Source organism: Coffea arabica, chromosome 3c, assembly GCF_036785885.1.
Source record: "Coffea arabica cultivar ET-39 chromosome 3c, Coffea Arabica ET-39 HiFi, whole genome shotgun sequence".
Classification (NCBI taxonomy): domain Eukaryota; kingdom Viridiplantae; phylum Streptophyta; class Magnoliopsida; order Gentianales; family Rubiaceae; genus Coffea; species Coffea arabica.
The window spans coordinates 43,524,965-43,543,617 of NC_092314.1; the positions used below are offsets into that span (position 1 = coordinate 43,524,965).

At 36.5% G+C, this 18,653-nt stretch overlaps 2 protein-coding genes across 5 annotated transcripts; both read right to left on the minus strand.

Annotated features, from left to right (window-relative positions):
- Window positions 1-3,866: 3,866 nt before the first annotated feature.
- Window positions 3,867-9,611, minus strand: LOC113735172 (2-alkenal reductase (NADP(+)-dependent)-like). 2 transcript variants are annotated; one of them, XM_072082815.1, is made up of 6 exons: window positions 8,608-9,611; window positions 7,996-8,173; window positions 6,776-6,942; window positions 6,095-6,177; window positions 5,330-5,738; window positions 3,867-4,344 (listed from the first exon to the last, which is right to left on the minus strand). In XM_072082815.1, exons 1-5 carry the CDS (start codon window positions 8,839-8,841, stop codon window positions 5,360-5,362), a joined length of 1,041 nt encoding a protein of 346 aa, XP_071938916.1. In that variant the 5' UTR covers window positions 8,842-9,611; the 3' UTR covers window positions 3,867-4,344; window positions 5,330-5,359. The 2 variants fall into 2 exon arrangements, with proteins under 2 accessions (XP_071938916.1, XP_027117951.1); XM_027262150.2 differs by having other exon boundaries at window positions 3,867-5,738.
- Window positions 9,612-10,792: 1,181 nt separating this feature from the next.
- Window positions 10,793-18,003, minus strand: LOC113735171 (2-alkenal reductase (NADP(+)-dependent)-like). Of its 3 annotated transcripts, none has more exons than XM_027262148.2 (6): window positions 17,572-18,003; window positions 14,835-15,012; window positions 12,844-13,010; window positions 12,146-12,228; window positions 11,451-11,859; window positions 10,793-11,154 (listed from the first exon to the last, which is right to left on the minus strand). In XM_027262148.2, the coding sequence occupies exons 1-5, from the start codon at window positions 17,821-17,823 to the stop codon at window positions 11,481-11,483; spliced, it is 1,059 nt and encodes a 352-aa protein (XP_027117949.1). In that variant the 5' UTR covers window positions 17,824-18,003; the 3' UTR covers window positions 10,793-11,154; window positions 11,451-11,480. The 3 variants fall into 3 exon arrangements, with proteins under 3 accessions (XP_027117949.1, XP_071938917.1, XP_027117948.1); XM_072082816.1 differs by having other exon boundaries at window positions 10,793-11,213; XM_027262147.2 differs by lacking the exon at window positions 10,793-11,154 and having other exon boundaries at window positions 11,265-11,859.
- Window positions 18,004-18,653: the final 650 nt, after the last annotated feature.

The window sequence follows — 18,653 nt, forward strand, 5'->3', positions numbered from 1 at the left end:
GCGGGGGCAGGGGGAATTTTTTCCCCCCGTTTAGAAACGGGACGGGATCCCCGCCCCGCCACCCATTTGAAAAAAAAAGATATATATATATATATATATATATATATATATATATGTGCATAATTATATATATAATGATATTATCAATTATACTACTAATTATACATGTCTGTTAATAAAAATTATTAATTATTTATACTAAATTTATTAATACATTTATATTAAATTCCTAACTACACTTAATGCAATAACAATTTTTTTCTAAAAAACACAATAATAATTTAGTGATTATATTTGTATCAAAAGTAAAAACTTAATTATTTTAGTTATATTTGTTTTATCATATTAGATTATATTCAAATAACTTTTTGTTTAATTATTTTTATGAGTTTCAATTGTGAAGTTATAATAAATAATAATTTGGTGATATGTTGATTTTTAGTACTTGATTATTTGATCAAATTTAATTATAATGAAATTATATAATAAATTTGTTTTAATCCCACGGGTGCCCCTGCGGGGGAAACGGGGCGGGATGGGGGCGGGACGGGGCAAGCAGGGGATGGGGGACGGGGCAGGAGTGGGGGGAATTAATAGGCAACGAGGCCATTGCTACCCCTATTGTGAACCTCAAGATTAGTTTGATCATTGGGTATAACATCCATATTGAGCACATGCACATTAATCATCATTACAGACTTATGCATTTTGAACATTTCACTAACACTATCATCATCTGTAATATCAAACATGTGGCCTGTCTTAGGAATTAGGCACCTCATGTATATTAACTTATTCAGATGCTCAGGGACTTGACTGAATACCTTCTCGGCAACATCAAATAGCAAGTTAATGTAACAGTAATCAATTGGATCGACATTTGGAATTCTTCCCCTCATAGTGGATAGATATGTCATAAGCAGGAAGAAGAGCCATCCTAAGTTTCAAAAGAGACAGTTATTGAGCAAGGAGGAAATCACAACACCTTACAATTGTATTAAAATGTTCTATATTTGTATCATAGACTAATCATGAACTCAGACAATGACCAATACACCATGTTTAGACAAGAGTTGTGAATATCAAAAACAGATCATGATACATCATTCATTGATAAGCATGTCTTAAACAATTGGAATAGTAGAGCAACAAGTCTTAAACAACTGGAATAGTAGAGCAACAAGTCGTAAACAACTAGAATAACATCACATTCATATGCCATTGATCATTACTGACATATTCAACTGATGATACAAGAGCTAACATACATTCATTGCAGTCAGGTTTTGCCTTATTATCATACAAGAGCTAACATGCAAATTCTGTGCCTTCAAGTGACAACATCAGAAATAATTTACCTGTATAGCTGTGATTCTTGCAAATTAATTGGAGTAGATGCTCAGATTTTGGTTCCTTTCTACTATCTATTGTGCTTCCTCTCTCACGGATATGAAACCTCTCATGAACTAAACAAAAACTCCAGCTTCTTCCCTTATGTTTCCTTACCTCAATGATCACAATTTTATTAGTCACAACACTCTCTTATGGAGCAAGTAGACAGCTTGTCATCTCAAGAGCTGTCAAAGCACATATTGGCGCCAATTCATGGCGCCATCTTCCTCCTCTATTGGTGCCTTGTGGTTGCCTCTACAAATAATGCTTAAACATGCTCCAAGACTGATCAGATAAGGACGGACTCTCAAGTACTTTAGTTAGTTAGTTAATTAGTTTAATTAGTTTAACATGCAAATAGTTTAATTAGTTTAACAAATGATTTGTTGGTTTTGATGAAAATAATTAAACCTTTCATCTGGTAACATGAAAATAATTAGGCTAGCCAAGTAAATTCACACATTTTTACCTTAACAATAGGCCCCAACTTTTTTTAGTAGAGGTTAGTGCTATTTCAAAAATTATAGGGGAGGTAAATGCTAGTGTCAGAAACCTCAGGGGAGGTTTTTGCAATTATCCCTATATATATGTATATATATTACCAAATATAAGAGCAAATCTTAATCTTATTACTAAATACTAATTGGTAATTACTAATTAGCTAACCTAATTATAACTATACCTAGAAGTCAAATTTTGATGGAATTTGATATGTTGGAGTTTAGCTTGACAATTAAATTTGAAGGTCTTATTTAGTTCAATGTTGCTTAAGAATTGATATTATGATCTAGGGATTAGGATTATGAACCCTTTTTTTTTTGCATATCATATTTGTTTGAGTTAAGTTGATTGATTTTTGTTGGAAAAGCATACGAGATATTATTTTGTTACAATAATATTTTAAAAAAAAATTAAAATATTTTAACTCATTATTGATATTTTGAATTTCAGATATGACCAAATTACTGATTCTCCGATCTAATTACCAAACTAAAGTTGGGATGGTAATTAGATATTTGATCTTAAAAAATCGATTTTCAAATTACCAAAAATTTTTTTTACCGAATTCCTGATTATTGGTCGATGAACACCCCTATTTGTGGGGGCAAAAAAAAGAAAAGGAAAATAGGTATTGGAGGGAGAAAGGCGGAGAAGGGAGGAGAGGAGGAGGAGAACGAAGAAAAGGTGGCGAGTGGTGGATAAAGATGGCAAGGGGTGGTTATTGGGATGGGAAGTCCTTTCCCCACCCTCATTGAGTTACAAAATATCTTTCCCCATCCCCATCCATCCTCTTGCCCCTCGTCCCATCCTACCCCACTCCCACCCCAGGAAAGAAATTTCCTCTAAATTTATTATGCTATTTCAATTATTCAATTTAGAAAACACTAATAGACCATAAGATACTTGATTTTGTCTTCCAAGAAAGAGAAGTTGATGATTTTGGTCACCTTGACATAGGTTTTAGAAAATCAAGCAACTTGGAACCGTATAGCCTGAATTCAGATGATTTAATTATTATGTTAAAATTTAAAGGGTGATTTTGTTTGCATGAAAGGGTTGCCCAGAATTAGAATTCAAAAGTACCACATGACCTGCTTTTGATTTTTGGCTTTTTTGGCAAAAAAAAAAAAAATCTAAAATTAGTGTTTTACAATTAGTTGAGAACACAAAAAAATAATTTTTCAAAAATCAAAATCTAAAATCAGGTTTCCAAATTTGGTTGAGAACAAGCTCAAGAAAGTGAAGGAAAATGGGGTTACGCAAAAGAAAAAGGGGGAAATTAGGGAGGTGGACTTAGATTGTGTTCTAATTGGCTCTATGGCAATATTAATGTTGGGTCAGAAGTTTGGAGAAATAATGAAGCATGTGGATGAGGTGAATTTTGCATTGGATGGATTGAGTTCGTAAGGATTTGAAGGGGAGTTTGCTTGCTTTGTTGTCAATATGTGGAAGTGCTCAGCAGAGGGACTTTTAGACCTCGTTTGGATTGCTATTTTTACAAATTTTTATAAAAAAATATTTTGTAACAATTTGATGGATGTTGAGATAAAAAGATAATTAAAAAATGCGTTCACAAAAACTGTAAAAATTTTGCTATAAAAAACAACAATCTAAATAAGGCCTTAATTTTTATCTAATTCACGATGTAGGAGACGGGACGGAAGATAAGACAGAGGTATGCTCCCTTGTCCTCTGGCCCGTGTTTTGGTTGGAGGAGAAAATCCCCCCATCCCTGTCCCAATTCTTGCCTTAGTCATCCCCTACAGGATGGACAACCATTCTTATTGCCATTCCCACGGAGATGATGGCGGAGGGGAGGAGGAGAGATGGAATAAAGGAATATAATTTTTAAATATTTTAAAAACACTCTAAAAAGAAGAATTTAAAATTTTAAAATTTCTTCAATATTGTGAAACTAATAAAATAAACTATTAAAAATAGAGAATAAAGAGAGTAAAATAAAGACAGGGAAATAATGAAAATATTTCTATTATTCACTTATCAGATGTTTCAAAAGTTTACACACAGTACCTAAAGCTACCTGTACATGGCAGAAAGCAAAACACTATCAATACAACTCACTACATAGAGGATGGCTAATGCCTATCAAAAGCACTTGTGGGAAATACCACATTCAAGGATCAGCTTACAGATTTCTTTGGTTCTGGAGACTCCTCTCCAGGAGGTTCCTGTGTGCCTCAGTGCTTCAACTATGTTTGTCATGATGCCAACTGCAGAAAAATGTCTCTTCTGAAAAATTGCTTCATTTCTAGCTCTCCACACAAAGTAGACTGTAACAGCAAGAGCCAGCCTACATAATTTATCCACAAGTGTATTTGACTTCCAATGCTAACATAGCCAACTAAGTTCCACAAAGCAAGAGTATGAACCTCTGAAAACAGAGCATAACGCACATTTTGCACTCAAAAGATACGTGTTTGATATACTTCTCTGCACCATTACATAAAACACAGTCAGAAGAGCCTTTCAAACATCCCAATATTCTCATTTTATCTTTAGTATACGATCTCCTTGTACATAGCAGCCACAAGATAAAAGAGAACTCGGGCATAGAACTTGGGTATGAACCCCTTATCCCAAACCAGTTTATGACAAGGAACATTATTTCCAGCAGGACAGAGAACTTTTAAAGCTGATCTAACTGTAACGCATCCGGTACTGCTAAGCAACCAGATAGTAGCAACATCTACATCAGGCACAGCAACAAGCTCACAGGGAGTGAGCTGCTGAAGCCTCTTTACTGAAGTAGCATATCTCCTGCCATAGGGCACCATTTCCCATCCAGAATTATAATTCTCAAATTAAAAGGCTTTAAAACATAGTAGACAGTCATTGCAAGATTTCATGCAGACTCTTTTCTCAAATGAGCTGCTTGGTTTAAAATGCATGTGATTTGAATGGAACAAAGACCTTTGGATACCTTTAACTAAAGCATCTCAGGTAGTTTCCATATACTACAACTTCTTGTTCACTATGTTGTCTCACTAGAGAGAAGTTGATGAACCAACTGCTTAGTTTTTAGTGCCTCAATTGGCAGCTGAACTATTTTCTCAATTTTCTCTCTTTTCCTCACAACTTTAACTGTACCTATTTTGTTAACACCCATAGGATTCTGAATAATTTATAGAAGTCATCTGTTTTTCCATGTCAAGTCTGTGGAAATAATGCAAAATGCTGCATCTGTCATTCTTAAGGTAATTTGCTGTTGATTAATATCTGGAACACAGAAAAGCACCAACTGATCTTTCGTGTACTCAACAGACCACCAAAAGATTAGATTAATGCTGCTATTGGGCTCTGAAAGCACTCCCGTGAGTTCCACTCCACACACATAATTAAATGTATACAACGGCTACTATTTGCTTCCCAGCATTGCATGAGATACTAGTATACAAGACAAAACCAAAGCACAAACCTTGAAAAGGACAATTCTAGATGACGTACACTATCCACGGGTAACAGCTACCACCTGCTTCCCAATGTTGCACCCTGAGAATAGCCCTATCAAAGCATGTGGGGCATTCTCAAGGCCTTCAGCTATGTCTTCCACATAAGTGATCTTCCCTTCTTTTATCTGTGGGATAATCATTTCCAGGAACTGAGGATAGAGATGATAGTAATCAAACACTAGAAATCCTTCCATTCGAATTCGCTTGGCGATCAAACACATCAGATTGCAAACTCCTTCTGGCTGCTCAAGATTATATTGTGAAATCATGCCACAAGCAGCAATGCGGCTGTGGAAGGTCATGTGAAGAAGCACGGCATCAAGCATCTTTCCTCCTACATTATCGAAGTAAATATCAATACCATCTGGAAAATACCTGCAAAATCAGGATTCAAGTAAGAAGTCTACATTCTTCTAGCTGTAGAAAATACCAAGACAAATTGGAGATCACCCTGATGTCATGTGGCCCCAAGTAGTTTAACAATGTAAAAGAAAACAAAATGAGTGCCAACTGTGAAGAGATGGAATCAATCTTGAGAATCTGAAAAGTCCATTTTGACCTAAAAAATACTATCTAGGGGCACATCAACACGCTGTCTCCGAGTAAATCATCCTCTTCATCAAGAACTATGCTTTTCCAGCTAATAATGATTCCAGAGAAAAAGCAGATTTTAATTGTTTTCTGTCAAATCCTCATTAATCCCACAGTTCCCACTGATAGGGAAAGCTGACCTTTTAAGAGCCGCATTTAAATCTGTCTCTTCTTTATAGTTAAAAGCATTGTCAAACCCGAACTTGGTCTTCAATAAATCAACCTTTAAAAAAAAAGTCAATAGCAGCAAAAACAAATGAGTTAATTGATGTTCTTGGCTTTTAAATCCACATAGCAGAATCACCAGAACACTATTTTGTAAGAAATAAAATTGTGCCAAATGCCTGATGCTGGTCATTCGGTACATAGGGCAGTAAAAAACATGAAGCTAAAACATTTTTTTAAACTTTAAAACTAAGAAAGGAGTTAAACAGAGTTCACAATCCAATTTGGTTTATAGAACCTACTCCAGGATTACTAGTAGTTACAGGTCATGCATAGGTTTATTTAGCTTTCATTTCAACAGGTCTGACATGAAGTTTGAAATTATCAAGCAAGAAGAAATGCAGTTTGTTCAAAGAGATACTCAAAGAACTCATCACTTGCTTAGTTGCCTATGGCGTTCTAACTTAAGCAGCTGAATATGAAAAAATCTTGAATTTCCAAATTGGTAAGACTTTTTAGCAGAACTATTACAAGTTTGACCATCATTTAAATCCAATTGTATGAAGAGAAGGGTAGATGAGCTCAAATAGTTTCACACCCCAACCTGGAATTAGGAGAAAATGATGTAGGACCTTAGGATCTCTCAAGGCACTCACCTTTTCTTTGCTTCCAGCACTTCCAACAACATAGCAACCAAATAACTTTGCAAATTGCCCAACAAGTTGGCCAACTGCTCCAGAAGCGGCTGAAATAAAGACGCGTTCTCCTTTCTTAGGACAGCATACCTCAAAAAAACCAGCGTAAGCAGTCATTCCGGGCATACCTGTTAGCGATTCAAAGCAAATTACGCAACCCATGGCAACAATAAGTCAGCAGGCAAGGGGGGGGGGGGGTTTGAAATATCACTTTACAAGTAATAGCAGGACAAAAATTATGCCTAATAATTGATGTAAATGTTTTATCTTATGAGATAAATTTTCTGCAAGATAGTAGATTCAGACGTAACTGCAAATAGATAAGTAACTCAAGAAGCTGCCATTTCTGTCAAGCTACATGATCTGTTAGTGGAACATAGATTTGAACAGTAGTGGAACATGATCTGTCAAGCTACATGATATAAGTTTGTTTGGACAGGAGTTTATTTGAATGATTTATTTGAGATAATTACTGTAGCACTTTTTTGTGATGTGATGTATGTGAGATAAAAAGGTGATTGAGAAGATAAAAAGGTGATTGGAATTTGTAAAGTAAATTTTTTTATTTCAAATCTTCCTAACCCAAACAAGTATTCATGAAGAGAGCCAGATAGTAAATGAATAAAGGGGTAAAAGACTTGGATTACTAGCTCATAGCTATAGGCAGAGCTAATAAATTACAGGACCCTTGTCCTTTTAGAAAGATGGAGATTTTAACTTTTAAAGAGTTGCAAATGGAAGGAACCGCGGGGTTAGAAAGGACATGAGAGTCTATCTTATGTTCAGTGTTCATCGTTATTGCTTACAATAAAATTTTGCACAAAAAAGGAAAAGTGCTCCTCTTTTAAACATTTTAACCAGCTGCATAATGTTTCAATATGCTCTCTTTCTCTCTCTCCCTCTCCCCCCCAACAAAAGGGCAAAGCTTGATAAGGCTTCCAGGGAAAAACAGCATTTAAGATACCAAACTGGTATTGAACTTGAACACAAACATCTGTTGGAGAGCAATTCATCTCAATACTCATAGCTGGTGCAGGAAGGATACTCTATGCAATTGCATTGAGATCACGACATGCTAAATTCAACACACGAAACCAAAATGTTACTTTATTTTGTCATTGCTCACCAATTAAGGGAACACAATTTCACTACTGAAAAATGTAATTTTTTGATAATCTCACCCAGGATGCCTGTATAGTAGGACAGAGGCACATCTGTGTGCTGAATCTTAGCAAGACTTTCTGTTGAAGTGATAATGCTACGATCTTCCCATGTAGTCCTTCCCCAAACCAGATCACCTTTGTTGAAGTTTGGATGAGTAGAATCCAAAACTTCAGCCACTCCATATCCCCCTATAGGCTACAATGAAAGCAATGACATCAAGTTATTAGCTTGACTTACTGACAAAAGGTCAAATCTTTCGAATAAAAAATTCAGGGAATTCAGAATTTGTTCTACTTAAAGATATAGATGTTCCAAAACTTTCAGTACTCAACCATAATCCACAACTAATTACCATAAAATAATATCAACTAATTAATTAACTATAGACGCCTATCACTGCATATTCTTTGAGTACATTCTACATAGTTCAATTCCACGTGATGCTCCCAAACAAACAGCACAATTAAGTAAAACATATTCAAAAAAAAAAGAAAAAAAAAAAGAAAGAGAAACAATAAGATAATCATCCAAAAGGACCCCTAGCAACAACAAATCAAAATGAAAAAGAAACTTGGCAGAATTGACATTTAATATTAAAATATTATTCAAATCCGTATACTTCTACTTACGGAGCCAGGAGTAAAGGACTCAATGTAGCTGCCTTCCATCTTCCTCATGCGGTTTCTCATGTAAGGGTCACAAGACAAGTAGAGATTCTTCACCAAAATTGCCCCCGAACAACCTTCCGGGAGCTTCAGCTGGGTTTTGGTGGTTCTGATTTCCATATCACTCTCTTTCGGAAAACCACTGACATAGTGCTTCAGTATCACCTGCTTGTTCTCCACTGCCTCTTCTTCCGCCATTTCTGAAATGCTCTCCAAGATTAAACTGGTGGCGGTAATGGCGGTGCCGGCCCCGGTGGACTGGTGGCGTTTAAGGAGGATGTATTCTATAGTGCGTGTAGTGAGGGGGTTTTGAAAAGACAATTGTTAGTTTTAGGGCAAATTATCTGATTGGCCCTTTAACTCTTTGTCCAGGTAAAATTAAGCCCCTCAACTATTTTTTGATGACTTTAAGCCCTTGAACCTGTAAAAGTGGAAAATCGTGGCCCTTTTACCCAATTTCTCCGGTTTTGCAACCGGAGGACCAATTCACACGCATGCAAGTGTGCTTCTTCAAAGGGCATTTTTGTCCGCCTGTTCTAAACAAAAAGGGCACAACTCCTTCCTCCTTCTTCTTCTTCTTTTCTTTCTTCTTTCTTCTTTTTTCTTCCCGCTACCTCTGTTTTGCTCTGTGCCGCCGCCCGTGCTCGCCGCCAGCTCCAAATCGATCTCGCGCTTCGCTCTCCCCACCACCAGCTCGACATCACTCCAGACGCCACCTCTGCCCCAGCTAAACTCTTCCGCCACCAGATCTGCTGCTCCCACGAACCCCCTGCATCTGCTGCTGCTCCTCTGCCGCTGACCAGTCGCGCGCCGCCATCTCACCAGCAACCCCAGCCGGTCGCGCCCCAGCCTCTGTGCCGCCGCCGCTCACTCCCAAAGCCACAGTCGTGAGCCCCCTCTCCCTTCGCGCGAGCAGCCCGCCGCCATTTCGCTCGACTGAGCCCATCGCGCGCCCCCATCGCACGCCATTAGAACAGGCGGACAAAAATGCCCTTTGAAGAAGCACACTTGCATGCGTGTGAATTGGTCCTCCGGTTGCAAAACCGGAGAAATTGGGTAAAAGGGCCACGATTTTCCACTTTTACAGGTTCAAGGGCTTAAAGTCATCAAAAAATAGTTGAGGGGCTTAATTTTACCTGGACAAAGAGTTAAAGGGCCAATCAGATAATTTGCCCTTAGTTTTAACTGTTAATGAAGCAATAAATGCACGGCCAACAACTTACAATTTCTTATTCATCACTTGTAAAACGTGGTAAAATTATGCATGGGACTCACGTGAAAAATATGCGACATTTGTTGCTGTGAATTCATACATATAATTAATAATGATTTATAAATTGTTTATATATTGTTATATCATTGAGGAACGATTGTTTGTTTAATTGTATTATCTGAAAAAAGATACGAATGAAATTGTGATGATTAATGAATAATCATTTTGTTTTAGTTGTTTGGAAAATAGGATAATTTTTTTTGGTACCCGAAAAAGGATAAAATTAATGTGGAGGGTTGGAGGAGGGGGTTGGAGGGGGCAGGGGGGGGGGGAGAAAGACTTTGTAGATTTTCTCATTGTTTGAATAGAAGATTATTTGGAAAAGTGCTATAGTATTATTCATGTATAACATTACAAAAAGTTTTATAGTATTATTTTAAAAAATTTTCCAAATAACCTTCTATTTTTTTTAAAGAATTCTAAGAGTATTAATCAATACACATAATAGTTAAATATAGATGAGACGGATGGAACAGAGATAAAATTCAGGACAGATGATTTGAAAGCGCAGACAGAGGTGTTTCAGGCCTGCTGTTGAGGTTAAAAATTAAGCGAATTTTGAAGTGGAATAATCTCTCGTTGGTGCAGTTAATACCTATAAGTTCCTTGGTCAAGTTGAAGCCATCATATTGAGCTTCTTCGAATATGCATTAACTTTGATGGATACACACATACTTAGGAGCAAGTGCCCATAAAACCTCCTATCGATTCAAATAAAAAAAAAAAAGGGACTTTTTGTCTCCAAAGAAGTCTTTGATGCTTAAATCAAATACCTAGGGTGAATTCCTTGCATTGGCATTTGCATTTGACACATGACGTTGTATACTATCATCATTTGCCTCGGTACTCTCAAGTTTTAGCTGCAACTTTTGAGAATAGTGGAATGTTCAAGGGTAGATTTGCACTTGTTTTTTTTTTTTTTTTTTTGTTACAAAAGAGAGAGGTGCATCCTCTTAAACGTTTACCCCTAAGATGTCCGCTCCAAGAATTTCCTCAAGTTCAGTTGGAGGCTCTCTAAAGATCTGCATGCAATCCTGGTTCTCTGCAGATGCTGCCATTGGCAGACCAGTCAGCACTTTGATCCATTTTATCAATGCATTTGTAACTGAAACTAGAGTTCTATCTACAACAAGTTGTTTACTAATTTCTCTCACTAGAGAGAAGTTGATGAACCAACTGCTCCTTAGTCTTGACTCTTCAGGGCCATGTACAGAGGTCATTGTTTCTCCTTGTCAACTCTGCGGATATAAAGCAAAATGCTGTTGATTTACACAGAAAAGCACCAAACTGATCTTTCCTGTACTCAAAGGAACACAAAAAGATCATACAAGATGCACTGACATAGGGCTTCGGAAAAGAGGAAGATTCTGTTTATGTATTTGACAAGATGATAGATCGATAGGATACAGCCAAGCACCAAAGCTGAAAGCACTTGCATGAGTTCCACTCGATATACATTATTGATTATTCACAACAACCACGATTTGCTTCGCAAAGATTGCACGAGTATACTAGACAAAACCAAAGCACAAACCTTGAAAAGGGCAATTCCAGATGATATACATTATCCACGGGTCACTGCTACCAGCTGCTTCCCAATGTTGCGCCCTGAGAATAGCCGTATCAGAGCACTTGGGCCATTCTCGAGGCCTTCAGCTATATCTTCCACATAACTAATCTTCCCTTCTTTAATCTGTGGGATAATCATTTCCAGGAACTTAGGATAGAGATGGTAGTAATCAAACACTAGAAATCCTTCCATTCGAATTCGCTTGGTGAGTAGGCAAAGCAGATTGTGAATTCCTTCCGGATGCTCAAGGTTATATTGCGAAATCATGCCACAGGCAGCAATGCGGCTGTGGACGGTCATGTTTAGAAGCACGGCATCAAGCATCTTTCCACCTACATTCTCGAAGTAAATATCAATACCATCTGGAAAATACCTGCAAAATCAACATTCGAGTCAGAAGCCTATTCTAGCTGTAGAAAATACCAATATAATTGCAGAACACCTTGATGTCATGCACAGAAAGTAGTTTGAATGACACAAAGAAACAAGAAACTATAAATGCCAACTTTGAGATGAAATCAATCTGAGAATCTGAAAAATCCATTTTGAGCTAGAAATACTGCTCAGTGGCACATCAACATGAACTATACTGCTCCACAGCCGCATTTAAATCCTGCCAGATTAATTCCTCATTAATCCCACTATTATTGAAAGCTGACCTTTCCAGAGCCACATTTAAATCTGCCTCTTCTTTATAGTTGAAAGCTTCGTCAAACCCCAACTTGTTCTTCAATAAATCAACCTTAACAACAAAAAACAAATGTCAATAGCAGCAAAAACAAGCAAAGTGAGTTAGTTGATCTTTTAGGCTTTTGGATCCACATATCAGAATCACCAGAACACTTTTCTGTGAGAAACAGTAATTATACCAAATACCTGAAGCAGGTCACTAGGTACATGGGGCAGTAAAAAATTTGAATCTGAAACATATTGTGAACTGCAAAGCTAAGGAATGTCCTAAACATAGTTCACATTCCAATTCGGTTTCTAGAAGCATCTTCAGGATAACAAGTAGTTCCAGGACATACATAGGTTTATCTAGCTTCCACTTCAACAGGCCTGGCACGATGTTTGAGAATTCTTAGCCAAGGAAAAATGCAATTCGTCCACATAGATACTCAAAAACTCATCACTTGGCTATGGGATTCCAACTTTAGCTCATATCAATCACACTAAATATTGAACATGAAAGAATTTTGAATGTTTGGATGGACAGACATTTTAGCAGAACTACGACAAGCTTGGCTATCATCTAAATGCAGAGTTATGACAAGCAGGGTATTATCAGCTCAAACAGTTTCTCACCCCAACCTGGAATTAGGAGAAACTTATGGAGTGGACTTCTCAATGCACTGACCTTCTCTTTGCTTCCAGCACTTCCAACAACATAGCAGCCAAATAGCTTTGCAAATTGCCCAACAAGTTGGCCAACTGCTCCAGAAGCTGCTGAAATAAAGACACGTTCTCCCTTCTTCGGAGAGCACACCTCAAAAAAACCAGCATAAGCAGTCATGCCAGGCATACCTGTTAGCAACTCAAAGCCAATTAGAGAACCGATGGAGATAATAAGTGGGCCCATGCAGGGAGGCCGGTTGAAACTATCACTTTGCAAGTAATTAAAGGACAAGATTTTGCACAATAAATCACATAAATATTTCTTCCAGTACGATAAAAATTTCTTCAATATAGCAGATTGAGACATTACAAATAACGTAGTTCAAGAAGCTGCAATTACTGTATACCTGAATGATCAGTTAGTGGAACGTCATTTAGGGAAATTCGTGATGAGAGCAAGAGACTAAATGAAAAAATGACTAGAAGATTGGATTACTAGCTCAAGGTGTTTATGCCTGAGCATCTGCTGTAGGCAGAACTAATAAATTACAGGACCCCTTTCTTTTTAAAGACCATAAGATTTCACTATCACGAATTGAAAATGGCAGGGACTGTGGAGGATAGAAAGGGAATGAGAGTCTATCTGACCTTTAATGTTCATCATTATTCTTCACGATAAACTATTGCTGGAAAAAGGAAGAATGCTCCTCTTTTAAACATGTTAACCTGCTGCATAATATTTCAATTATGCTCTCTCTCTCTCTCCTCCCCCCTTTACGACAGGTAAAGCTTGTTATGGTTTACAGGAAATCATTATGTAAAAAGGGATAATATCAGAAACCTCCCCAGAGGTTTGTCTTAATATCACCTATCACCCCTAAGGTTTTAAAAATATCACTTACCTCCCTTACTTTTGTTATTTGTTTAACAAAATTTTTAAAAACCCTAAACTACTCTTTCACTTGCTAAATAAAAATTTTCCTAAACCACTTTGTTTCACTTGAAGAAAACCATCACCTCAAAAACAATCTTTTGTAGTATTACCACATCATAATGCTATAGCTCATAAAAATATAAATTTGAAAAATAAAAAAGAAATTTGAAAAGAAATACACTTGCATCAATTTAACTCTATATGTTCAAAACTGATTTCTTATGAATTTATATATTTTTTCCAACATCTTCTCAACCCTTGCTCAAACCATTAAACTGTACCAATCATTATAAAAATCAACTCAAAATAAGCAATCTTTTGTAGTATTACCACATCATAATGCTATAGCTCATAAAAATATAAATTTGAAAAATAAAAAAGAAATTTGAAAAGAAATACACTTGCATCAATTTAACTCTATATGTTCAAAACTGATTTCTTATGAATTTATATTTTTTTTCCAACATCTTCTCAACCCTTGCTCAAACCATTAAACTGTACCAATCATTATAAAAATCAACTCAAAATAAGCAAATAAATCATACCCTACTTCATCATAATCACAAAAGGTAAAAGACAAACAAAATTCAATTTATTATAATTTACAAATAAAATATTGCATAGTCATCCAAAAAATGAGTTAGAGAGAATGATGGAAAAAAGGGAAAAAAGAAGAAAGTGACATTCGTTTCTTTTTCTTTTTTTTTTGAGCTCCATTCATTTGATATGTTGTGAATTATGTGTCAAGTGAGGGTGAATATAGTCTTTTTACAATTACTAGGGGGAGGTAAGTGATATTTCTAAAAACCTGAGGAGTGCCAAGTGATATTAAGAGAAACCTCAAGGGAGGTTTCTAATATTATCCCTTATTTAAAAATACCAAATTACACTTGAACACAAACTTCCATTGGAGAGCTACTATTTATGTCGATGCTTGGATATCTGGGTGGATTCTCTGAAATTGCATCATAATTAAGACAACACAGGGAAGCAAAATATTAGTTTATTTCATCATTATTGACCAATCAAAGAAACACACTCTCACTATTGAAAAAATGAAATGTTTGTGAGAAACTTACCCAGGATGCCTGTATAGTAGGACAAAGGCACATCTGTGTGCTGAATCTTAAAGAGACCCTCTGTGGAAGTGATAATGCTGTACTCTTCCCATGTAGTGATTCCCCACACCAGATCACCTTTCTTAAAATTTGGATGACTAGAATCCAAAACTTCAGCAACTCCATATCCCACTATAGGCTACAACGAAAGCAATGGCAAGAAGTTATGATCTTGACTTACCTTTGTCCTCTCTCAATTGAATCATTAACCACTGTTGACAGTACCTATCATGCTGATAATATATTCTTGCAATCAGTTAAATAAGTCTTACAAGAGGACCTTTCTACTGGATATAACAGATTACAATCAACTTCAACCATAGTCAGTTAGGCATACCATAAAAAATGTAACTTGGAGCACCCATATTAGACAACTTTCAATTGCCGATCTTCACACAGGTATCCAGTTAATATGGACCACTAAAAATGCCAAAAATAAATAATATATGCACAAGCATTATGTGCTTGCAAGATCACAAAATGGAAAGCCATTGATGGAAAGAGCTCCTGAAAGAATCTCAATCACTAAACTGCAACCTGGATTACCAACCACAACCTGCTATTAGAGTCACCTGTAACCTAGAGGTGATTATGCACTACCAATCCGAAGTTATGATGTTATATCATATCTGATAACTTAAGAAGCTCTAAAAAACACGTGTTATCCTTTTCTGAAACATTTACATGATGTGAAGCTAATTATAAGCAAGTTTTTTCTCCAAACTGTAAATTGAATCTTTAAGTATTTTGCCGCATCATTTCACACATGATGACCTTAAAGACTCAATCCAGTTTTTTGATGGTTCTTAAAACAAAAGCATATGCAAACCACTGCCTCTTGATTTCACGTTGCTGTAATTGTTCATTCCTTAAATTCAACATTGGCCAAGTTCAATGAATAACAACAGGCTCTCAATAATGGTCTTCGGAAATGAAACAGACTTACAGAGCCTCAAATAAAGGACTCAACATAGCTTCCCTCGAGTTTCAGCATACAATTTCTCATGTGAGGATCACAGGACAAATACAGATTCTTCACTAGCAAAAATTATCAGAATCTTCTGGGAGCTTCAGCCTTATGGAACAAGGTGCAAAAATCATATCGGTTGTTGGTGCAATATTTACAGCTTATGGGCAGATAGAACTTTTCGGCAGCATTCATTAGAGCCCGATCAATAATCGGCATAATGGCGATATTCACACACCTGTTGGCATCCACAAACATATGCAGATACATGCAGATATAAAAAGGAGAAAGGAACCAGATTATGCTAACCAATTTATCAGAAATCATGCATCAGATCATGGTCGTAAAAATCAGGGACGTGGGAGTTATAAATTCCTAGAGGTAAGGAAGTGGGTGATTCCTGCTACCCACGTTTCAGCTGATATGGCTGGCATGGTAGGAGGTTATCTAAGAGGTGGACCACTAAATCAGCAATAAACCATGAGCTCAGGGAGTGGAACACCAAACCAGCCATGATTCCATAAGACGTGGAAATGGCTCTATCAGCAACATCTACCACCACAAATCAAGAAGCAAACTATAAATACTTGGAGATTACATCAGAACATTTACGAACTCTCAACATGACAAACAACTCAAAGAAATTCTCTAAAAAATAGTAGTTTTCATGGGAAAATGCTCTCAATTTAGAAACGTTCATAGATTCTTTAGGCTAGCTTTAGGATTTCCCAAGCTTTCTTGCAATCATTTCCCTTTCGTTTAACCTTTCCATTTCATGTTTCCAAGCAGTTTTTATATTTCAAGCAATCTTTATGTTTCCAATCAATTGTTGAATTTCCAGTGTTTCAAACTTTAATTCCTTTATCAGTTTATAAATTAGTTTTCTTTCCCATTGCTTTCTTTATCAGTCACTTGTCATGAATTTCAAGCCCTTGAGGCTACTGATGGCAGATGGACAACAGTGGTCTACAAGTCAGAGGGCACATCCTCTCGCTTACAGATATCAGCTCATTTTTCATCATTTACCTGATCAAATCAGGTGGCATGCTTGCAACAACTACAACATCGACGTCAGTTCGTCAGCTGCCAAAAATCAACGCAAACAGGGCTCTTTGGGAAGACCATTTACATACTTTTTCATTATCACCTGGGCGTTACTCACGTCCTCTGCCTCTACCATTTTCAAGAAACTCACTAATTATTAGATAAAAATGATCTTCTCTAGCTTTCAGTCTAAAGCAAGCTCTTCATTTCTGCTTATTTTCACTTTCAAGTGATTACCTACCCAAAACAACTCCTTTTATTCCGTAATCTCATTCTAGGATAGTGGTGCAAAGCAACAGAAGTTTTGAACAGAGTATCTTTAACATAAGATCCCTACAACACGGAATAATCTTAAGCCGACAACTCATTCACCTAGATTAATTTCAACATGATTTTTTAGTAAAATACCAACCTGCATGTATATCACTTTTCTGGACCTCGAAAATTGCTTTTATTTGTAGTCCATTGGTTTCTATTATTCTTGTTTTTCATGACCTTCTCAATACTTCCCTTGTTTGCTTTTGAACAAAGTCTTGGAGGATGGAATTGGAAGGTCACTGGCCCAAAAAGGGCAATCAAACAAAAGAACAATAAGATAGTCATCCAAAAGTACTCACAGCAACCTCCCAAAAAAATTTCACAATTAATATTAAAAAAAATTATCCAAATCTATATACTTATACTTACAGAGCCAGGATTGAAGGACTCCAAGTTGACGCCTTCGATCTTGCCTTCCATCTTGCTCATGCCGTTTGTCACGTAAGTGTAAGGTTCACAAGACAAGTAGAGATTTTTCACCAAAATTGCGCCCGAAGAACCTCCCGGAAGCTTCAGCTTCGTTCTGGCGGTCCTGATTTCCATATCGCTCTCCTTCGGAGAACCCCTGACGCAGTGGTTCAGTATCACCTGCTTGTTCTCCACTTCCTCCCGTTCCGCCATTTTTCCTCTCAAAGCTGCTCTCAACTGAGCTGAAAATGGCGCGAAGTAGCAACTAGCAATGCACACGTATCCTGTATTGTTACTTCCACCAGTTCCTTAATCTTCTCCGTACTAAATAAGGAGAAATCCCTAATTTTAAGATATGCGGGGTTTTGTGTCAAAAAAAAAAAAAAAGATATGCGGGGTTTGAAACCTTTTAGTTTTTGAATATTAATAAATTCATGCTCATACATTTCTGTTTTTTTTTTCTTTATATATTCAAATAAACCGTTTTTGTTTTTCTTTTGAGTGTGGGTTTTGCTTTTTATTTTGCAAAATTATGAAAAATGAATTTTTAAGTTATTATCCATTGATCTTGAATTTCCAAATATTACCTGATCTCATAATTGGATTAGTGCTTATTATAAATCCTACTCCTCCCGTTTCACTAAAAGTGTCATACTTTCTATTTTAGGATATTTCAAAACATTTGTCATATTAAAAAAATCAAAGCACATTTTAGTCTTTCTTTCTAATATAGCCCTTCTTTTTAATCATAAACATGTTACCATTCAAATTTAAATTTTGAATTTGTGAGAGTAAAATTGGAAAGAAAACACAAACATCAACCACTATTCTTAAAAAGTTGGATTTTCAAAACATAACTACATAATTGGGACGAAAAGAGTATTTAAATTCAACCACTTCCCTTTTTTCTTTCCTAACAAACGTTAACAGCTTTTATGTATCAAACTCGATACTACAATTACAAAAAAAAAGGGGCCACTACCCTCATCTCCCTTCTTGCTATTTCTAATAGCCATATTGGGACATCACATTCCTATTCTATG

Bases quoted from the DNA above. Each gene is read 5' to 3' on its own strand.
- LOC113735171 (XM_027262148.2), bottom strand. From the start codon at position 17,823: ATGGCGGAACGGGAGGAAGTGGAGAACAAGCAGGTGATACTGAACCAC. The intron at 12,229-12,843 runs GTCAGTGCATTG...TTTGTTGTTAAG, and splicing joins GTGCTGGAAGCAAAGAGAAG to GTTGATTTATTGAAGAACAA. The intron at 11,860-12,145 runs GTCAGCTTTCAA...TTGATTTTGCAG, and splicing joins TTAAATGTGGCTCTGGAAAG to GTATTTTCCAGATGGTATTG.
- LOC113735172 (XM_072082815.1), bottom strand. From the start codon at position 8,841: ATGGCGGAAGAAGAGGCAGTGGAGAACAAGCAGGTGATACTGAAGCAC. The intron at 8,174-8,607 runs GTAAGTAGAAGT...CTTTCATTGTAG, and splicing joins AGTCCTTTACTCCTGGCTCC to CCTATAGGGGGATATGGAGT. The intron at 6,943-7,995 runs GTGAGATTATCA...AATCGCTAACAG, and splicing joins CTACTATACAGGCATCCTGG to GTATGCCCGGAATGACTGCT.